General features: G+C 34.8%; 2 protein-coding genes across 5 annotated transcripts; both read right to left on the bottom strand.

Moving 5' to 3' along the window:
• Positions 1–46: 46 nt before the first annotated feature.
• LOC136232449 (ribulose-5-phosphate-3-epimerase, chloroplastic) lies at positions 47–4,341 on the bottom strand. Of its 2 annotated transcripts, none has more exons than XM_066021637.1 (10): positions 4,039–4,341; positions 3,289–3,403; positions 2,924–3,064; positions 2,725–2,838; positions 2,098–2,176; positions 1,256–1,365; positions 1,091–1,147; positions 660–729; positions 437–569; positions 47–338 (listed from the first exon to the last, which is right to left on the bottom strand). In XM_066021637.1, the coding sequence occupies exons 1-9, from the start codon at positions 4,143–4,145 to the stop codon at positions 520–522; spliced, it is 843 nt and encodes a 280-aa protein (XP_065877709.1). In that variant the 5' UTR covers positions 4,146–4,341; the 3' UTR covers positions 47–338; positions 437–519. The 2 variants fall into 2 exon arrangements, with proteins under 2 accessions (XP_065877709.1, XP_065877702.1); XM_066021630.1 differs by having other exon boundaries at positions 461–569; positions 4,039–4,340.
• A 2,353-nt stretch (positions 4,342–6,694) lies between these two features.
• LOC136232427 (uncharacterized) lies at positions 6,695–9,011 on the bottom strand. Of its 3 annotated transcripts, none has more exons than XM_066021590.1 (5): positions 8,854–9,011; positions 8,247–8,390; positions 8,049–8,158; positions 7,494–7,636; positions 6,695–6,984 (listed from the first exon to the last, which is right to left on the bottom strand). In XM_066021590.1, the coding sequence occupies exons 2-5, from the start codon at positions 8,365–8,367 to the stop codon at positions 6,942–6,944; spliced, it is 417 nt and encodes a 138-aa protein (XP_065877662.1). In that variant the 5' UTR covers positions 8,368–8,390; positions 8,854–9,011; the 3' UTR covers positions 6,695–6,941. The 3 variants fall into 3 exon arrangements, with proteins under 3 accessions (XP_065877662.1, XP_065877681.1, XP_065877670.1); XM_066021609.1 differs by having other exon boundaries at positions 8,247–8,369; positions 8,854–9,006; XM_066021598.1 differs by having other exon boundaries at positions 8,247–8,379; positions 8,854–9,001.
• Between the last annotated feature and the right edge of the window lie 13,687 nt (positions 9,012–22,698).

The raw sequence follows: 22,698 nt of genomic DNA, 5'->3' as shown, positions 1-22,698 counted from the left end.
TTTCCATATGCCTGTTATGTAAAGAGAATGTTTGAATCCACGCTAGTACGGCTAATATAGTTTCTTTCATTTCATGGAGAGGAAAGAAGAAAGATACAAATTGAAACATCAATGGAACTATCAATTGTTACAAAAGTTTGTATTGAATCCCTATAAATTGTCAAAATTATACACCCAGTGGCACCTCGAAGAAAATCAACCAAAGAAGTAAATAGGCACAGGCGACTTAATTCCTTATTAATTTATTGCATCTCAAAGAAAATCAACCAAAGAAGTATATAGGCACAGGGGATTGATGCGATCGTAGCAATAAGTTGCTTATCTACTGCATGAATTATCTGCAACAACAGGGATAATCAGCCTAATGCATAATATAACCGAATCAGAAATTCAAAACTTAAGGATGCTCATAAAATTTGAATGTTGAAATGCTAACCTAGTGATAATGTAACATACGTACATGAGAATGGACAATGCAAATGTTGCATATTTAATGAAATTAGATCTTCCTGCAATAAATCAAGCTGGTACTGCTACTGGCCTTTTGCTATTTTTGATGCCTTTTATAGCTGTAAAAGAACACGATAGAAAATCACACCAGCAAAGAGCATTATAAAATGAAAATCAAACCTAACTAGAGATTCAACTGTATCTATTACCTTCAGCATAATCTTTAGCTCCAAATACAGCTGAACCAGCAACTAGAGCATTTGCCCCAGCCTCAATAACCTTTACCAAGACAGAGATCAGTCAGATTTCACTAATTGTACAATGAGAAGTTGTCATAAACAATAATAGACAGTAAAACTTATAAAAGGAACTATATTTTCTGTTTCCATAATTAAATGATGCAAATTGAATAATTGTATCAAGTCTTTCAGCATTTAAACTTCTTTCAAAACTGTAGTTTGTATTATCAATTTAAAACCATTACCTCAGAATCTATTTAGAGTTTCTTTGACATCATCTTGGCAGGAATAATATTTGAAAGATTGTCAAACACCAAGTTTATTAACAGCAAAGAACAAAATCCTATAACGATCTTCGAATCATTATTTAGGCTCATTGCAAATATAAATATTTTAGTCACCTTATATGCATTCTTGGGACCAACTCCACCATCCACCTCAATCCATGGATTCACTCCCTGCATATGCAACCAAAATGTAGTAGTTCTTGGATCATGCAAGGAAATGTAGTAGAAACATAAATATGCCGTGCAAAGTATATACATGGCCACGGAGAAGGAACATACCTTCTCAGCACACATTCTTCTCAAATCTGAGATTTTCTTTACTTGACTCTCGATAAAGCTTTGCCCACCAAAACCAGGGTTCACAGACATAATCAAGACTAGATCAACCGCTGTCAACATAACCAAAAAACTTGTTTTGTCAAGATGTGATTCAACTGATGTTAAACACATGGAAAGGAACCAAAAATCTGTAATCCTTCTTATTTGAACTGATGTTGTGTTTTAGTAAAAAGGAACCTGACTGGAAAGTTTGTGAAAAATAAAATTGCCCTCCATTGAGAAAAATGATGGAAAACAATCCATATAGCCAAATATAACTGGAACAAAATTAAGGACGAGTATGGTCTATAAAACAAAAGTAGCTATGTTAATCCCCTTAAATGACGCATTTTAGCAACCATTTAACATATATAACTTATAAGTATCCCACCATACAGAAAAGAGTACGAAGACAACTTGATTTGCCTAATCCATTTCACTCCCAAGGCAGTTGATACAACTTAACCTGTACTGCCAACCAACATCGATGCTACTAATCAAAGATATCCATGGACTGAGAAATAAAGATCCAGCCCTTCACTGTAAGTTCACTCAGGCATGTAGAGATCATTTCAAGAGCTTCTATTTTTTAAATTTTGTTTCATCTCATATTTTTCTTTGTGCTTATCCTAGCAAGGCAACAGACATGCATCCATAACTGACCTCCAATCAACTAAACAAATCCTACATGCTGTGTAGGGAGAGCTGGAAGCCGTGACAAGCATGCTCCCTCTAGAAGAACCATCTTTCCAGAAATAAAAAAGGACAAAAATGGGGACCAAAGGTAAGGACAGTAAGCTTACCATCAAGAACATATTCTATGGTAGCCAATGGGGTACCAGGGTTCAAGACGACTCCAGCCTTAGCTCCAAGACTTTTTATCTAATTCATCAGAGGAAGTCATGACTAAGTGTCAATAGCAGCAAAACAGGAAAAGCAATGAGCAAATATTAAATCATCTAAGTTCTCGCTATAGCATTAAGAGAGGTACATCAGTAGACCAGCATGTTTATTTCTTGAGACGAGCATAAAAAATATTAAGCAATATGTAAAAGCAATTTCTAACAGCATAATATCATCCTGATTATCAAGATCGCAGCAAAACTATGAATGCCATTTATGTTTTAACATAACAAATCAAGTTTCTCCGCCACTAGAAAATTCAAACTATGGACAAAAAGTTTGTTGCTTATGTTCTACTACATCTTTTAATGAAAGTGGATAGAAAAATAACTAATGCATGCATCAATCTCCACTTTCAAATCTATAAAGCAAAAAGCTGCAAGTAGAAAATCCTTGTTTTAAATCATATTTTATTGCTAATTTGGGCCCCTCATGATACAAAGGAAGGATCTTGTTAACAACTTTCACTTCTCAGATCCAACACATTAATCACTAATTCTTGCAGCTTAAAATAATGTGTATGTTACCTGATCTACGGTGCGATGCAAATGAATGGTGGAAGATTGCTCACAATGAACACTGACTATGTCAGCTCCAGCTTTGATAAAATCAGGCACTCGCTGTTCAGGCTCTACAATCATCTGCAGTGATTTACTCGTATGAAGAGAAGGGTGACTGAAATTTGACTTAAAACTGCAGTAGAGGAAAATGATATGTAATGAATACCAAGTGCACATCCAAAGGAAGATCTGTCACTGGGCGCAAAGCGTCAACTACAAGAGGCCCAATGGTGATGTTTGGAACAAAACGGCCATCCATGACATCAACATGGATCCAGTCACAACCTGCCAACTCCACTGCTTTGACCTAGACAAGAATGGAAGAACCTTTTATACCAAAATCATCAAACAGAAGATCATGGACACCAGAATTTCCAAGACAATTAGTACTGAACTGAAAAGAAACATAAATTAAAAAATTAAACTTACAAATTATAAAAAATATACGTTATACCAGTTCACTAGAGCTACAGAACATAACAACTATATGCTGTAAATACTGCTGAGGTAGTAATGATAAAAGAGCCAAACCTGCTCTCCTAGCTTTGCGAAATTAGCGGAAAGAATTGATGGAGAAACAATAATATCACTTTTAGAGAACTTATCAACCCGAGCTGATGCCTTCACTACAGCGTGAAATTTCCTCCTGTAGAAAATACCAAGATGTAGCAGATATTTTATGATATAAAGTAAATTTTCATTGAGAGTACAAAGTATTATAGAAGATCCAACTTGATAATTAGCATCCATTGCAATATCAAAACAGATAATTGATCTATGTTTAGAGCCAAGCAGTTGATTACTTGCACAATCAATGACACATAAAAAAATCACAGAGCTCCATTTCAAGCTTTTAACAGAAAAGGTTAACTGAGTTTGCATACAGCAGCATAAGTATCCGTCTGCTTCCCCGAAAAGCAGTCTGAAAGTTAATTGAAGTGTAAAGGAACGGAGAATCACACGCAAAAACGTGTGTAATAATAATGAGTGATCCAACTTAATCTCAATAGAAGTCCATGACTACCTAGCAATTCTACTCGCTAATGCAAATTCAGTTGCCGAGGCCCGAGATCAGTTTCAGCTAAGTATAACCACAAACATGTACGCTGCAAGACTCTAGTTAGCAATTCAACGTATTTCAATTCAAAACCCAGTCATCCGCCAACAAATTTATATTAAGAATTACTATAACTATTAATTAACACATCTATAGCACAAATTCAAGTACCCAGTAAAGTTAATTGGAAAAGAAATTGACAAAAAGCTGGAAAAAAAAAATACCTTGTAGGAGTTACTGAAGTGGGTTGAAAAAAATGGGTCTTCTGGAGTCTAAGCCCATCTGCAAAGCCATTGATCTGAGTCGACGAACACAATGAAGCAGTTGTCATCCTCACTCTCGATCTCTCTCAATAGTAGATATGTCTGTAAGTAGGCTCCGATTTAACGGTTAGGTGAAGAGGGAAAGTTTGTTCGTTGATGGTGTCTTCCTTTCTTTTGGCACCAAAATTTCAGCCAGAGGACTAAAAATCTTATTAGAAATTAAGGTGAAATTGCATATGGAGGACACGCGTCTTTTTAGATTTTCGAGGTCGTTTTGCTTATCTCCAATGGTTGGCGCTCTGCGTTGCTGATGTGTAAATTGGTGTGGGTATTTTTTGTACTCAGTTTAGCTTTCCATTTTTGAACCAAAATTCTGTTCCTAGATGCCAAATTGCCAATATAATATTGACCATAAATTTCTCACAATTTTAAAATAATAAATGAGACTATTTTCTTCAATTACAAAATAAATAAGACTAAAATTTTTTTCTTTACACACATTTTGTAACAATTAAATTAAAAAAAATTGCTAGCTATTTTGTAGGCTGTCAACTGGGAAGATATACTTCGGCTCTGTTAGGGATCCACACGATGAGGATGAGGATGGAGAATTTTTAAAAAAAAATCCCGTAGAGAATTTTTTATCCCCGAACTCATAATAAGAACAGAAATGGAGAATATCCACCGCACGAGGATCCAATTCCTAACTTTTTCAAAATCCCAAAAATTATTATTAAAATTATATATTCTTTAAATAATAATATTAATTTTTTATATTTAATAAACATAATTGTAATGCTAATTAAAATATTTATACATATGATTAAAATATTTGAATTAATATAATTTTCTTTTATTAATATAGTAAGACCTCGATAATTGAATATTCGATAAATTAATAATCTCGATTAGATAATAATTTTTTCCGATCCTGACTTGGACCAATGGGATAAAATAATTACATCGCTACATGCATAAGATAACAATTTAAAAAAAATCTTTGAGGCCCACTGAAAATATAAAATAATAATTCATTAAATACATATAAAAATTACACATGTATTTATTTATAAAATAATATTTATTTAAATATTATATAAAGTAAGTTGTTTCTTTTTTTTTATTGCGAACTGAATTAAATTTCATCTTTAACTTTTTTTAGAAAGCATAAACTACATTCAGTACTTTCTTCTCATTTTGAAGCAAGTAATTTTTCAAAATCTCTCAACAAAAAGTTCTTCTTTTAGAGAAACATGTGGTATACCATTACTATCATCTGAATCTTGAATGTCATCGTCTTCCATACCCATTACTCCTTGAATAATTTATTTGTTAGTATACGATTCCATTACAGCTTCATTTTCACTAGGATAATTCATAATCTATTCTACATTAATTAATTGTTTATTTATTTTCTTTTCTTAGTTAATGAAAAAAAACAATTATTTAATTTGAGAAATATAATGTACAAATTAAAAATTATTCTATAAATTAATAAAATATTCATTCATCGATAAATTAATAAAATATTCATTCATCGATAAATTAATAATCTCATATAAGATAATAATTTTCAAGTCCCACGGATATTTATTTATACAGATTTTACTATATGATGCTTTATTTTATACAAGAGTCAAACTTAACACTAACGTTTTAAAAAAAGTGTAGATTTTAGCCTCAACGTATGAAATGATACAAATTTAACCATAACGTTTAAATTACCGAAAATTTGAAAAAACCAGTTTGTCTATGTTACTTCAAACCTTTCAAACATCAATTGATGAAACATGTTAAAATGCTAAAAACTAAATCTTGTTACATATATAAGTCAATCACAATTTTTTTATCAAAGTATCTAAAATATACACTATGTTACTAATATAGTTACAAATAACTAACAAAAAAAAAAGTACGAAACGGCTTTAATTTATCAACAAACTTGTTTGGAATGTCTAATATGACATTTAAATACAGTCAAACTGGCATTTTCAAATTTTCGAAAACATAAAGCTAAAATTTCCCGTAACATTAGGATTAAATTTGACTTTTGTCCCTTTAAATAAAAAATAAAAAATAAAAATCTATGCGGGAAATCCAATTGCCATAGAGACTCCAACATAATAGGAATAAAGAAAGATTTTTTCTCTATTCATATGGCATGGTATAGGAATTCCAAAATATTCAAGACTGGGAATGGATGGACCATTCCACGGCCCCAAATCCCCCGCCCATTTATAACCCTACTATTTTGGGGTGGAGACTTGCAACAAATATGATCAAAGCTTATTTAGGCAAGGCACATGGAAAAATAGACATCCAGATTAGGGTATTTGATTCCAGGAATGGAGAGTGTTTGATTCCAGGAATGGAGCAAAACGTATATAATGTTCATAAGTTTGAAGAACAGTGAATAGTTTTGCTTGATGTAATGTTCATAAGTTTTACTGATGCAATACGTCATTAATCATGCTTATTTAATTTTAAAAGTAGTTTCAGTTTTTCCTGCCATGTCCATCCTCACCCTGGCTTCAACCATTCTTACCACCACCTGACTCAACCTCCCAACGAAACCACATGTTTATATTGCATTTGATTTCACTCTGGAGATCCATCATAAGAATAGAAGAGTCCATCCCATGTTTTCATTTTATTAGTTCCTACCAAACATAATCTTATCATAGATAAACATGGAAGGGAAAAGGAAAGAAAAGTATCAACATTCAACATTTATAACCCACAAATAGATTCATGAAACTTGTGCTTAGTAAGGGTATTCAAGCATCATGGCATTGATGAAACCAACTTGCCTATGCAACAAAGAAAATGTCAATATCCATCCTCCCTCCAAATGCTGCATTGCGTCAATTCTTCCTCCCTTCAGATAAGATTATGTGATATCCATGACTGCATATGAATTCTACAATTAGTCAACTTGATGCACAAAATGTTATGCAACCAATTCTACAATTACAAAAAGTAGTTAGCAGGGAACAAGTATTCAAAATTCATTACGTTGATTTAAACGTCGATATCCATGACTGCATATGAATTCTACAATTAGTCAACTTGATGCACAAAATGATATGCAACCAATTCTACAATTACAAAAAGTAGTTAGCAGGGAACAAGTATTCAAAATTCATTACGTTGATTTAAACGTCGATATCCATGACTGCATATGAATTCTACAATTAGTCAACTTGATGCACAAAATGATATGCAACCAATTCTACAATTACAAAAAGTAGTTAGCAGGGAACAAGTATTCAAAATTCATTACGTTGATTAAACGTTGATATCCATGACTGCATATGAATTATACAATTAGTCAACTTGATGCACAAAATGATATGCAACCAATTCTACAATTACAAAAAGTAGTTAGCAGGGAACAAGTATTCAAAATTCATTACGTTGATTTAAACGGTGCACTGGTAGCTCCAACTGCTGTACTGAAAGCAACATCCTGAAATGGACCAGCCATTTTTCCACGAGGAAACCACCCAAGGTCTCCACCCTTCTTTCCAGATGGACATTCTGAATACTCTGCTGCTACCTAAGAAAAGGAAAACAATAACATTCACGGAAAGAGAAAACAGTAAAATAGAATTCCCTCACTAAGACTCAGCCCACACAAAAAGATCAAATTATGACCAGAAGGTCCACATCCAAAGACAGAATCAGTATATTTAAATATATTTACAACCCTTCATTGTCTTAGTCTTAGACTTAAATTTGGCACTAGAGATCCATGTGCCCATACCTAGTCTAGTACCAGTAGAGTAAGAACAATTGTTCTCGGAGTTAAAACTACCACCATGAACAAAGAGAGGAGAAGCAAGGGATGACCGAAAAAGGTTCCAAATTGTGATTCATTCCGTTTCACACAGGAACTAATATCATCTGAATTCATACTTGCTAAGCAAAGACTTATCAAATGGTTCGTAATTGCAATCTAGTGGATTTACCTTAGCGAACTCAGCAGGAGGGACTTTGTCCCCATTGCTAAGCCATCCATCATCCAGTTTCTTGTATGCTTCATTGATCTTACCTTGTTTCTCACATAAGATATGCCTTGCTAAAGCAAAAGAAAACCATAATACATAAATATAATACTTGGGATATGAAAATACAGTAGGAAGAAAAGTAGGGGAGGGGTTAAAAACCTTTGACATAAGTGCAAGTCCCGAGTCCATCTGCTTTTCCAGCTTTTCCCTTGCCCTTCTCCTCACTTGCACCTCCTGCCTGCTTCCCTTTTCCCTTCCCTCCTGCATCCTTTTTCCCCATTGCTATACTAACCTAACAATATCCTATTATAATGCAGCATAACAAGAGGAATATGAAAATTTAATACTTGGAAATTGAAAAATCAATACTAAGCCAATTTATTTACCAGTACTAAATTTATTAAACGGTCAAATTTGATTTCACTATAAAAAAAATTTTAAAAATAATCAGAACATGAATCTTCTTCATCTCTCTCCAATTTGATTCACACACTACTTGCAGCAAAACAATGGTCAGTATTTACAAGAAACGTGTTTTCAATTTTAAACTGCATATCTCATTTCACCATCATCGACTTCAATTCTTTTCAAATTAACAAAATCCCATTCAATCGCACAACTCAACATCCAGTCTCTTAAAAAAGGAAACTACAGTTTAGACAATAGAAGCCAGACACTAACAGTAAGTTAAAGTACAATCTCTTTTTATGAACTAAAAAATTCATATATTCATCGAAATTTTTGTAGAAGAAGGATAATGATATACCTGAAACGATTGAGATACTTCACCACAAGAGTGATTAAAGGAGAGACTCGTGCGCGACTAATCGGAGATGACCAGTTACATAGAGAGCTCACGGCTGCCACTCGAGAAAAGAGCTGTTCTGCAAGCTCTTGTTTAATTACACATCTACCCTTCAAAATCAATCGGCCTAACGGGCTTTTAAGACCCTGTAGGCTTAGACTTGCCCTCTCTCCACTAGTCGGGTTATTTTGGGCCGTGGGCTCGTACCCTGATGTAAATGTGTGTGGGCTTCCTATATAAATATCATAATTGATAATGCCCTTCCTCTCTTTGGGTTCGTCTTCTTTGTGGGAAGTATCGTAAAGACAAAAATTTTAGGAGCCTCAAGGAGAGAGTTGTCAATTGTTCTTTTCTCTGGAAAGGGCTTAGCGCTGTGTTTGCAGAGTTCTGCTCGGGGGTTGGCTTGGAGGTGGGTAATGGCAAATCCATCAGCTTCTGGAATGATATCTGGATTGGAGACAAACCGTTATTAGAAGTGTGTAGCTCCCCTCCGCTTAGTAATATCCGTAATTGGAGGATCGGCGATGTGGTTGACTCTGAGGGGGATTGGATTTGGTCTAAGTTTGACACTTTTTTTAACCTGGATACCCTCCTTAGAATTAGAGGAGTGAAGATAAGTAATAAGGAGGAAGATAAGGATAGTCATTGCTAGGCCTTGACCAATAATGGAGCATATTCTTGCAAATCTGCCTTTGAAGCTTTTAACCATAATAGGTCCGCTCCTATCTCTGAAATTTGGAAAATCATTTGGGCCTTAAAAATCCCTTACCGCATTAGGAGTTTCCTGTGGCTGGGGTTAAGGACAGACTGCTTACTAATTCGGATAGGCATATACGGCATCTGGTGGAGTCAGGAGCTTGCAGTAGATGCAGAGGCCATGTTGAAACTTTGTGCCATGCTCTTAGGGACTGCCCTAAGAGTAAAGAGGTGTGGAGGAAAACTCTTCCCCACCACCTTCTTTCTTCTTTCCTGGCCCACTCTGAGCTTGACTGGTTTTCTGATGGAGTGAGTGGGAAGTTACTGGCTAACCTGGAGCATGGTGATATTTTCTTTGCTATCATATGTCACCAGATTTGGAAGTGGATGAACGAGGAGATTTTTGGAGATAAAACTGTTTATATTCCTAACTTAGCTGAATTCTTCTCGGAAAAACTTTCAAATATCACTGAGAGTTTCAAATGGGACCCCCTTGCTAGGTCTACCCATAAGAAAGATGTCCACCTCCTTGGTTGGAGCAGGCCGAGAGAAGGGTTGGTGAAATTAAATACGGATGGCTCTTGCCTCAATGATGGAAAGATTGCTGCTAGAGGTGTTCTTAGAGATGCTGGGGGCGCCTGGCTGTCTGGGTTTACCCAGAACCTGGGGTTAGGGTCCTCCTTTTCAGCAGAGCTTTGGGGGATTCTCTCTGGCATACAGCTTGCCAAGAGTCTGGTTTGAAGATGTTATCTGTTGAATCTGACAACCTGGAGGCCATTAAAATGATTTCTAATAATCATGTTATTTGTTTAAATAGCCGAAACCTTATCAGAGCTATTAAAAGGCTCTGTTCTTCCTTTGAGTTCATAAAGTTCAGCCATATCTTCAGAGAGCAGAACCGGGTTGCTGATCGCTTGGCAGCGGCGGGTCATGAGGGGATGTTGGGCGTCACAACTCTTTCTGATCCTCCTATTTTTCTCTCTTCTCTTCTCTTAGAAGATATGATTGGGGTTAGCTTCCCTAGGCTTATCCCAGGTTAGGTTTCTTTGTTTTGGTTTTTTGTCTTTTCTGTTTCTGTTTCTACCAAAAAAAAGATTAAAGAAAATATGCTTTTACATTATAATTTAAAAAATTTAAACTCCAATTCATAAATCATAAACTCTAGATAATATATCATAAACTATTAATTTATAGATTATAATTCTTAAAATTAATTAAAAATAATAATTTTATTAGATTTATATTATTAAAAAATATGACTTGATATAAGGGTTAATTATAAAAATGGGTCAAATGGAAGACTCATTTACATATTTAACCCATTTACTCAACCTACTACATATCTAGACTGATTTTGTGTGACTTCCCATAATACCTTCAATATTTACGCGCGGCTGTCTTCCTCCCGTCTGACTTCGCAGAGGTTAGCATATGCGAACCCTGCAAAGCTAAATATGCGAAGCCTGCGAAGCTAATGTTTAGTTTAGTTGATGATTTTAGTTAGCATATGCGAAGTCTGTGAAGCTAATGTTTGGTTTAGTTGATGATTTTCGTTAGCATATGCGAAGCTAATGTTTGATTTAGTTGATGATTTTAATTAGCATATGTGAAGCCTGCGAAGCGAATGTTTGGTTTAGTTGATGATTTTAGTTAGCATATGCGAAGTCTGGATGTGTTTTTAACAAAATTCGCTAAGTGGTATATAACAAAAAATGGCAAACAACAACGGATTCTAACATTATTTAACAAAAAAATCAGAACATAAATGAATACACCAACAATAATTCAGTGAGATTTATAGAATTAGGCATTTTCTCTGCGTTTCCCAATCTTCCGCCTCACGGAACGAGGTTGTCGTTCGCTCTAAAATCGCCCTCTTTCTTCCGCCTTCTTCCTCGTCTTTTCTCTCACTGTTCACCTTCTTCTACCGTCTGTTCGCATTCTTCCTCTTCTTTGCTCTCACTGTTCACCTTCTTCTACCGTCGTTCACCTTCTCTCACCGTCGTTCGCCCTAAAATCGCCATCTCGTTTTTCCTCTACCGCCGTTCGCTTCCCTTTTCTCTCACCGAAGTAGGAGTTGCTGGAGAACGCCGTCAAACAACAACGGATTTTGCAGGTTAGATCCATGTGGAAGGAGGAGGAGCCATTTTGGGTGAAGAAGAAACCGTAAGGAAGAGGAAGAGGAAGATGAAAGATTGGGGTATTATGGGAAAGTCACACAAAAACAGTCTAAGATATGTAGAGTAAATGGGTTAAATATGTAAATGAGCTTCCCATTTGACCCATTTTTGTAATTAACCTCTTGATATAATTGTAGATAGTTTTTCAAAAGTGAACTTCTATGTAAATTTTCCAATGTAAAATGTCAAAATAGGTTCTCATTTTTTTAGTAAAAAAACAAAAAAAAAAAACTTTTTTTAATAAAATTTTTTTTTGGAAAATAACAAACTTTATTAAAGCAAATCAACAGAAATAAAATCGCTAAGAAACGGTGATGAAAAGTCTCACACACCATGCACATACTTAGAGGTGACCACTTATGCTAAGAAATGAACTGTCATGTTCACTAAACGTTTACTAAATGAGATAGAACAATTTTTATATCTCTAAGTAAAAGAATACAATCATGAATGACCCTAGAGAGGTAAGAATAAGTCAAAACAAGGTTGTTGACCGCTTATATCACTAAAAAGCAATCAGACTGAATCTCAATTCCACTACTATTTGAGGATTTAATCCAACTAATGGCTTATTTAAATGTCAGAGCTTCAGATAATCCAGGGTAAAAAAAGGTCGCAGAAAGAACTATATATGGCATAACTGCAAAATCTGAACTGGTCACGAATGAAAAGGCCAAAAGAGTTGTATCCACCGTCGATAAATACACATGCATCCACATTATAGATAAAAATACCAGAAGAAGGTTTCCTCCATTTCAATAGTGCTTGATGAACTTGTTGATTTACGTACTTCAAACATTGAGACTCATCCATACTCCACTGGCGTTGTTCCTAGAGAGACGAAGCGAGAATAATTAGGGGTGTTCAAAAACCGAACCGGACCGAAATAACCGACCGAACCGATGAATTTTGGTTAGGTTCGGTTTCGGTTTTATTTTTATAATATTTCGGTCATTTCGATCGGTTCGGTTTTTAAATCAAAATTACCGAATTAACCGAACAAACCGAAATAAATTAAATATAATTAGAAATTAGATTTATTATATAATTAGTGTATGTCATTTATTGTTCTAAGTTATATTTGATTTAGAATTATATTATTAGAATCTATGTTAAGCATGATAGTTTTTGGATTGACTGTAACTAATTATATTATTGGTCTATTTAATGTTTGTCTACCAATTTAGTACAATTATACACTAATTCATATTTGGAATTAAGATGGATTTCATTTGTATATAAAATTTCTATGTTTTTTTTCTTTCTATTCTTTTTTTCTTTCAATCCAAAAAGAAAAATAAAAGTAAAAATTATTGTATATATAAGAAAATACCCATTAACATCATTAACGGTGTAATATTAACCTTACATAAAAATAACTGTTAATGAATATTTTAATATAAGGAAATCGAATAACCGAACAAACCGAAATAATTCGGTCAGTTCGGTTCGGTTATTTATTATTATTTGGTTAGATTCGGTTTTTATTTTTAAGGCTATTCAGTTTTTGGTTATTTCGGTTCGGTTCGGTTTTCAGACCGAACCGACCAATGAACACCCCTAAGAATAATAACCGTCGGTGAACGATTTCTATCCCAAACCACTCCATTACTATGCTTCCATAATCCCCAAATGATGACCGCAACACCTGAAATTATGCCTTTATGAGATTGAAAGAGAATCGTGAGAAACCAGCTTGAAAGGTTTCAACCCCCTGTTCAATAAAATAATAGCTGTCAATTAAATGAATTCGGTGGGCTTGGAATTAAGGATATCGCCCTGTTCAATAAAGCATTTTTAGGTAAGTTCAGCTGGGACTTGATTCAAAGAAATGGCTATATTCCTACATTGCTTCACAATCGTTTTCTTTATCAATCAGGTATGCCTAAGCAATATATTTCAAATTCCTCGGTTTGGACCTCTATTAGGCCGATTTTTTTATCAAATCAGTTTGGACGTGACTTGGTGGTTTGGTGTCAATTCTGAGCTGAATTTCTGGACTGATTCATGGATATCGCCGATGGTTGCTAATCAGCTTGGCATTCCGACTAAAATTCAACACAAGCTTTAGGAGCCGCTTCACACGTTCAGAGCAAAACACACTTGGACTAACCTGCATCGACTCCCTGATCTTGTCCAATTGAACATTCAGCAGGTTTCATGCAGTCGGGATGGAACCGACACTTGCCTTTGGAAGCCGTCTATGTCCGGCTTGTTTACAGCCAAAGGTTATTATAGCACGTTCAGCGTGTAGGAAAATAGATAATCCTAGGCGTAGCGGAATAATAAAATTTTATCTATTTTATCTATTTCTCTTTTCCAAGATCTCTTAATTGTTATTTCATATAAGGAGTGATAGAATGAAATACCTTTCCGAAGAACTATCTACAGTTGCAAACGAAGTGCCCACAACTTCTTATTATTCAATCTGTGAGCCACGTACGTTTTGTTACATAGAAAACAATAACTTATCAGTAATCAACCTTAATAATAAGCAATCACAATAATTGCCTCTAACAGAATCGATACGAGATCAAAGAGAAAGTAAGAAATAATGTAAATTAGCCGAGACGGAGACAGAACGATTCCTCTTGCCCTTGATTTGAGTGTATCAAAATTTAGGGGTTAAGGTGTCTATTTATAGACTTCTCAAAACCCTAATCCCAGTTGTGTTAGATAATTAAATAATTAGAATCTTATTCGGAATAGGATTACTAATTAGATAATTAAATAAACACTTTATTATTATCTAAATAATAACTAATTATATCTAGATAATATTATTAATCAAATTAATAATTTAATTATTGTTAGGGATAATTAATTAGAGTTTCAAGCACATTAAAACCTCTAATTAATATTACCAGATAATCCTTTAATTTAATTTATAATCATAATCTAATTATAATTATTAAATCAAATTAATTATCCCTAATTAACTAATAAATTTCGGCCCATGCAGTGTGTCCCGCTAATTACAATTTCGTCCTCTGGTTCCAAGTCCCATATACGACCCATTAGGTTCCTCATTGCCACTAGCCATATATATCCTTTGAAATTAATTCATTCTGATTAATCCCAACATATATATAACGGAATACCGTCGCGAGCTGTTACTAGCAGAACCTATGATATTCCCCAGAGCAATTAAGAAGTCAAGTTGATAACTAACGTTAACCTTTCAGCATTAGGTGCAGTATAATACGATCCTCCATCAACTATATCTTGTTGGTCAATTCCTTATAACCATGGAACATGTCAAGGTTACATATAACGAAGAGTCTGTTTTACTTGTACAGGTTGAATTTACTCTGAAAGATAAGTTAAGTGAAATATCCATTTATACTCTTAACTCTATCACCTTGCAAGGATTTCAGTTAATTCACCAGAAGCGGCCATTTGGATATATCTCCCATTTATCGGGAGTGACGAATGCTCAATTTGACATTAACTATTCTGCAATCACTTTATGTGATACCCAACCCTGCTCTCACACACCCCAGGCTCCCACCTGTAGTGGATCGTGCTCGCACAGAATCAAAGCATCACACTCCACAATCCAGAATCACTAATTAACGAATGTTTGAGTCTGAGGATTAGTTATACCTACTAATAAAAATGAGATGAACAGTTGACACTTTTAGATAAATCAATCCATGCTGTTATCTCAAGTCGGGTCCCAATCCTAATGAACTCCTTCACCGGATCCATATAACTGTTTAGATATCCTTCACCGGATCCATATAACTGTCTAGATATCTAAATATCTAAAGTTTGTGAGATCAGCTTTCTGTCTTGACAGAAAACATTGTTACATGCAAGTCTCAACAGTAATATGCCAACCCCTATAACATATTACTTGACTTGGGTTGATTTTAAGTCTATTGGTGATCCACACCCGGGACTTTCTATTTAGGGCTTTTAATCCGAAACTTATTTCAATTACAATATAATAATTATTAAAATCTCAATTGCTAAAAAAATATTTCTATAAATAATATCTCATATATGAATTTAATGGTAACCATATATAGAAAACTAGAATGCAATTTGTTAAAATAGAAACAAAAATCAACAACAATAGTACAAAACTTCATTTTTTACAAGCATCACCCCTCAACAACAATAACATAATGAGGAGCTTCTAAAATTTATGTCGCAATGTTTTGTTGAAACACATTTCCACAATGATTTTGATTCGACAAAATTATTTAAATTATATTTAAATTCCTATGATAAAATATTCCAACGCATTAAATTTAAATGCTTTGATTTATTTACTATTAATGTGTTTGTTTTTTGAAATAAGGTAAACTTTATTAACTAAGATCAGAAGCGAGAATGTCAAAAATAATCGGTGGTGGACAGGCCCACTCACCACGAACAGATCTAGATGTAACAGCCTTAGTTAAGCTATGAGCGGCTAAATTCGCTGAATGTTTTACATAGGAGACTGAACATGAGTTCAAGGCTCTTAACAAATCACAACAGTCATTCACTACATCCGATAAATAAGATAATTGACATTTTTGTTGATGTATGGAACTAATAACCACGAGACAATCTGATTGGACCTCCACATGGCTGAGGTTAAAATCCTTAATCCAGGACAGAGCCTCTCTTACCACCATTGCCTCTGCCAACGGGGGATCCGTGACATCCGCAAGGTGCCCCATTTTAGCAGCAAAACATCTACCCTGATGATCCCTCAGCAGACACCCATAGGAGCTGAATTTATTCTGGTCATCCACACCTGTGTCAATATTGCACACATAGCTTCCTTCCGACGGTTTCTTCCATTTTGCGATTACGACCGACTGTGGCTGGGGGTGTTTTAGATTGACGATTTGAGCTTCTCTCTAGTCGTGCAATTCCGATAAGGCCATATGGTGGATTTCCTCTGGTGTCTGTTCCCTGTTATTCCAAACCTTATCGTTCCGCGCTTTCCAAATACTCCAGCAAAGCATCGCTACTTCATTTCCCATCCCTAACGCCCCTCCGATGCAATTTGAAAGCAAGAAGATGAGATCTGTGACCGTCGATACCCTATTGTCCTGAAAGAAGATTTGCCACACTCGGTAGGCTCGCGGACAGCTGATAAACACATGAAGGTCGTCTTCCCCATAAGCGTTGCATATTGGACAACAGTTTGGGAAGGAGCTTCGCCGGGATGCCAGGTTACTCATAGTCGGTAAGCAGCTTGTGCAGATCCTCCATAAACAGTTTTTAACTTTTGATGTTGAGTATTTAAATTAATAAGAATTGCAAGACATTAAACATCATGGCCCAAAAGCCCACAAGAGAAGGTCAAAGCCCAAGTCAATAGATCCAACCCAACTGAAGAACACGGCCCAGCAGGAAGAAGGTGTAAGTGTTGTATGCCCTAGGCCATTCCTTTTGTATATTTTACAGTGTGAATTTTGTATCCAAATGGCAGTTAATAAAATATGTATTCATGTGTAATTATTTGTATTGTGTAATTACTTAATGAATATACATATTAGTCCAAAGATTATTTACAAAGAGATAATATTATTAAGAGTTAATAATAATGAGATATATTTCTTTGGTAAAATAATAATCTTAAATGTTCATAGTCGATGGATAATGAATTGGACACTCATCTATCCTTAGACTATCACCTCTGTTTATTTTCTTGATTAGTATGAGATATTAATCAGAAACAGAAAATCTCATTCTATTTGATATGTTGATATCAGAATAAATATGTGGACATTCGAAGAGGCGAATAGTTCGAACTGTGACGTTAGATAATAATTGCACAAAGGTTTACTCTTAGTCAACATAATTATTATCTAGGTCATAATAGTGCATATAGTCCTTTGACTTGAGGAAACTTAGTTGTTCTTGTGCAGGTAATTATAGTTTGTTCCTGCTTTGTACTGGGATCTTAATTCTGGTAATCCGGCAGTGAATCGCTATAGTTAGTTGAGTAGTGTAACAAGAGTTTGCTAATAGAGGATTCATTACTCTAAGTAAATAGAGATAAATCCTAAGATAGTTATTGATTGGTTTTTTGATGGAATGAGTTCCTGGCCAGGACAATAAGACTCATCTTATGAGATAAGTATCAAGGAATGATTCCTTGATGTGAGTCTTATTTTATCAAAGATTTAATCAATATTTCTTAGTATCTTGACAACTAGAGCTTGACACTTTGTGGCTCTAGTCAAGATCGGGATTTTTAATGAAAGGACTTTAGTGCATGGAAATTATGATCGATGGTTCATAATTAGTTTAATTATAAGTTCAAGTAACTTCATTCTTCAATTGGGACGTCATGGTGCAGTGTGTTAGCTGGAGATCATGATCTTTAGAGGACTATAAGTATATATAAGCTAAGCTTATATCGGATACACTTGTAGTACAAGGAATTGGATTCCTAACATAATTAATAAGTGTTATTATTATGCCTCTAATGCCAGTTAAAGATGAACCTAGAAAGTCACACACTTATAAGTTGTCTGTATCGAGCTTTAGTTAAATTGATTAATTAAAAGTGTTTTAATTAATTAATTAACACAATTGAATATGTCAATGGGATTGACAAAACATTCTAACACTGTTTGATATTCAATTGAAATGAGGAAATTATAAATAATTATTCTTGCTCAATTTAAGTTGATGGCTTTTTCAGAATACAATAGTCAAGTGTTGACTGTTGGAATTTAGGGGTGTTTTAAATTAGCTCCTCTAAGATTTTGTTAAAGGACATACTATTAATTAATTAAGTGGTTAATTAATTATTATTATTATATATATTTGTAATAATAATATAATATAATATAATTAGTTATTATATATATAATAATAATAAGATTTATTTTTATTTTTATTATATTTAATATTAATTATTATTATTATTATTATTAAATTAAAAATAAAAAAAGGGTTACATGCACTAGGACACGTGTATGTCCTAGTGCATACCTTAGTATGGATTGAATTTAGAATTCAATCCATACGAATATATATACAAAAAAAAAAAAACTATATAAAGTTTTTGTATATATAATATATGATATTGGAAGATATAAGTATGTTCAACTTTGAGCAAGGTGAATTTATGTAAGGCTTGATCCAATCGACTTAGTGGACGGATTAGAGGCTTCACCGCTAAAGAAGCTTTAATACCCGACTGGAATTTACAAGAGGTATTTATTCCAATCTCGTAGTATAAATATCAATTTGACTATTAAAGAACTTAATGATCTTGGTTAAGGATTTGATGTCAGACATCGGATGTTTGACTGTTTATCAGAGTGATTGGATCACACTGATTGTTTGTTTAGGGAAATTTTTTTGAAATTCAACTCCTAAATACCAACATGCTTCCGCTTCAAATCCTTCAAGTGGTATCAGAGCCATCTAAGTTCTTTTATAGTTAATTGATGTTGTGTTCTCTTGATTGATATAATTATGGATTGTTGGGGCTTTTTCTTTTATAATTTTACTTCTATATTCAATCCATACGAATATATATTTAAAAAAAACTATATAAAGTTTTTGTATATATAATATATGATATTGGAAGATATCAGTATGTTCAACTTTGAGCAAGGTGAATTTCTGTAAGGCTTGATCTAATCAACTTAGTGGACGGATTAGAGGCTTCACCGCTAGAGAAGCTTTAATACCCGATTGGAATCTACAAGAGGTATTTATTCCAATATCGTAGTATAAATATCAATTTGACTATTAAAGAACTTAATGATCTTGGTTAAGGATTTGATGTCAGACATCGGATGTTTGACTGTTTATCAGAGTGATTGGATCACACTGATTGTTTGTTTAGGAATTTTTTTTGAAATTCGTCTCCTAAATACCAACATGCTTCCGCTTCAAATCCTTCAGAAGGATCCAAAAGGCATTCCTAACAACTTCATGCCGAAGATGCTGAGTCGAACGGATAGAAGACAGGTCAGCAGTTGACCTGAACAATTTCGAGACAAAGCTGTTCCACTTTGGAAAAGATTCAGACGTCACAGAAAGCTGCCTAGAAGACTTTATCATAAGTAGAGAGACAATCTGACACCCACCGACCGAAAGTGCCTGCCACCTGAATCAGATAGAAAAGGCAACGTTCTCGTTGACCGAAGACACTGAGTACTGACGAGTGAAAGCGACAGCAAGCCGTTTCCCTCCAGTGGTTATTTTGAAATTCGAAATAACCCGTGCCTCAGATGTCACTATAAATAGGCTTCTCATTTGCTTTATTCGATGCATATCTTCATCAAGTCGAAACGCTGACCAAATTGCTATTTGAAGTTCTGTGCCAAAAGTAAAGCACAGAAATCTTACACTCACTCTTATTTTGTGTAAAAGCCTAGATTTAAATCATCTAAAGTGTTATTTGTATTTAGAACAAAACCTTTATTATTTATAGTGATTAGAAGGAGATACTGAGTTGCTTGGTTATAGCACTCAATGGTAGAAATAGTATTGGGTATAGGATATAGAGGAAGGTGTTGGTCCCTAGTGATTAGTTCCAAGGGGGGGTTAGGAACTAATACAATTTTTCGCGTTTTAATTAAGCTGACTGGAAGTTATTTTGAGAGTTTATTAACTCAGCTTTTGGTCAGCTTGGTGAGATATGTTTCAAGACAGCTTTAGTCAGATGTTGACTACAGTTGTTTTCTTGTGAGTTGAGAATTGATGCTCTTAGAGGTCAGCTTCTAACTCAGCACCACTTATTTACTCAAGGTCAGCTTAGGCAATTTATATGCTGAGTAAATACAGCAAACAACACATGCAATATAAGAGAGAGTTCAGAGATTACTTAGTATCACTTATCCTGGTTCGGCCTCTCTGCCTACGTCCAGTCCCCAGAGTCCTCCGGGCTTTTTGAATCCAATACTGAGCTCTTTAACGGTAGAGCACAAACCAATTACAAGGCAGTTGAATATGCAAGAGTACCTTCCTCTATTCGTCTACTCAACTCCTACTAAGTGCTACAACCCAGCACCTAGATTTCTCTATTACCGAATGCTTACAACCAAGTCACTCAGCTTATCACTCTCAATATTCCTATTGATCACGAACTTGTTCTTTTTAAACTAAAGAACACTTTAGATGATTACACAACAATCAATCTAGCATTTACACAGAGAATAGAAAAATTGGTGTAAGATCTTTTTGTATTTGAGTGCTTTCAAGATTTTCTCTCTTTGTATTTTTCTCTTGATGCTTCAGTAATGATCCAAGGTTCTTCATTGTCCTTTTATAGAAGGAAATTGCAGATTTGGATCGTTTGAATTGTTGTTACCGTTAACACCAAAACGGCTCTTTTGGGGAACAATTTCTGGTCAGCTTCAGACTGTTCCGCCATTCCCTTTCTCTGTTTTCTTCAGGCGTCAGGTTTGTCTTCTTGTGTCTGGCTTGTCTTTTTGTGCCAGTTGTCTTTTACCAATAATCCAATGACCCATGTCTCTTGGACTTAGTCTTTTGTGTGTCTTCGAGGTTCCAATTATTGGTGCAGAAGATTGGCAGACTTTGTCCTTTAGTGAACGGATCCTTCATGCTGTCCTGATTGTGACTCAGCTTCATTCGTTATCCTCGAATGTTCAACTTCTATACTGAGTTGCTTCGTGGTTAGCTCCGTTCTATTTATACGCTGCTGAAGAAGTCTTTTGTTTTAGTCAGCTTCGATCTGGCATGTTAGACTAAAACTTCTGATACAGAGTTCTACTCCATTCGGCTTCCATTCTGTCATGCTGAGTTCCGTTCCACTCAGCTTTGCTTATGCTGACTTCTGTCCTGTCTTACTTTATATATATATTCTTGCACTCAATATTGAACAAACACATTAGTATAATTAAATCAAAGCATTTAAATTTAATTGCCTCTTAATCATGGATGATTTTGCCAAATCAAAATCTTGTGGAAAGGTGTTTCAACAAACTCCCCCATTTTGATGTTGGAAAAATACATAATTACGGAACTCAGTTATAAGTTGCCCCATGATTGATTTATTTTTAAAATTACTCCCCCGTAAGGGTTGCACATATTGTCTTAACTTAATTCTAAACCTTCCAAGATCTAATTGAATTAGACTTAAGACATTTGTGTATACTGACTTAGTTTTAGATTTGAGCTTGTTTGGATTTAAGTCAGTTTTTCAAAAATATTAGAAGTATGTTGATACTCAGTTTATTACCTAAGTGTTTTAGAGTTAATGTATACTGAGTAATTTTTTACTTCTTAATTTGTTTGTTCAATTTTATCAACCGGTTTGAGGAAATTGTACTTGACATAGATTTAAGCAAAAAGATAAAGCCAACCAGGACATATAAATGTTTCCATGCAAGTTCTAAACAAACAACATTTACTTAGACTATACTACATCTAGTTCTACTTCTTCTTCTTCTGAGCTTGGTGGTCAGCATGAGCAATTCCTTTGCCTTTCTCTTTGTTTCCAGAAACATTACCAGCAGGCTGAGTTCCTCCTTGACTAGTCTCCCCCGTTTTGCCATCATCTGGCTTATAAAGGAAGGTTTCATTCCGAGCAGCAGTGGAGAGATAATGAGAGTAGCGCTGAAGCTTCTTAGTGCTTTCACCCAAACCATCAATTACTGGTACACTATCGTCCTGGACATGCCTAGGAACCCGAAGGGAGCTGCTGATCATGCTAAGGAGGCATCATGGGACTTGCTCAGCCAGGTGAGCAAGCTGGTGATCTGACCAAAGGATTGATGGTACAGCTTTAGCAAGGCAGAATCATAAAACATGCGCTGAGCATTGTTGATGCGCATTGCCTTCATTATAGCTTGTGAAAAGCTCAAGAGTTCACTGTTGGAGACTGGGTCAACATCCATCTGGACTTTGTTGACATTGAGGAGACTCACGGCTTCACTTAATTGGTCGATGGTGTACTGAGAAGTAGAAGATACCAATTCACACGTATTGGTCA

This window comes from Euphorbia lathyris, chromosome 1 (genome assembly GCF_963576675.1).
Source record: "Euphorbia lathyris chromosome 1, ddEupLath1.1, whole genome shotgun sequence".
Classification (NCBI taxonomy): Eukaryota; Viridiplantae; Streptophyta; class Magnoliopsida; order Malpighiales; family Euphorbiaceae; genus Euphorbia; species Euphorbia lathyris.
Note: the sequence above shows the minus strand (reverse complement) of the source record. Positions and strands in the feature narration are given on the sequence as shown.

Coding starts and splice junctions, on each gene's coding strand:
- LOC136232427 (XM_066021590.1), bottom strand. CDS start 8,367: ATGGGGAAAAAGGATGCAGGAGGGAAGGGAAAAGGGAAGCAGGCAGGA. Junction 8,159..8,246: donor GACTTGCACTTATGTCAAAG/GTTTTTAACCCC, acceptor CTTTTGCTTTAG/CAAGGCATATCTTATGTGAG. Junction 6,985..7,493: donor AGTGCACCGTTTAAATCAAC/GTAATGAATTTT, acceptor ATTCATATGCAG/TCATGGATATCACATAATCT.
- LOC136232449 (XM_066021637.1), bottom strand. CDS start 4,145: ATGACAACTGCTTCATTGTGTTCGTCGACTCAGATCAATGGCTTTGCA. Junction 2,839..2,923: donor TTCCTTTGGATGTGCACTTG/GTATTCATTACA, acceptor AAATCACTGCAG/ATGATTGTAGAGCCTGAACA. Junction 570..659: donor AGCTAAAGATTATGCTGAAG/GTAATAGATACA, acceptor GTTCTTTTACAG/CTATAAAAGGCATCAAAAAT.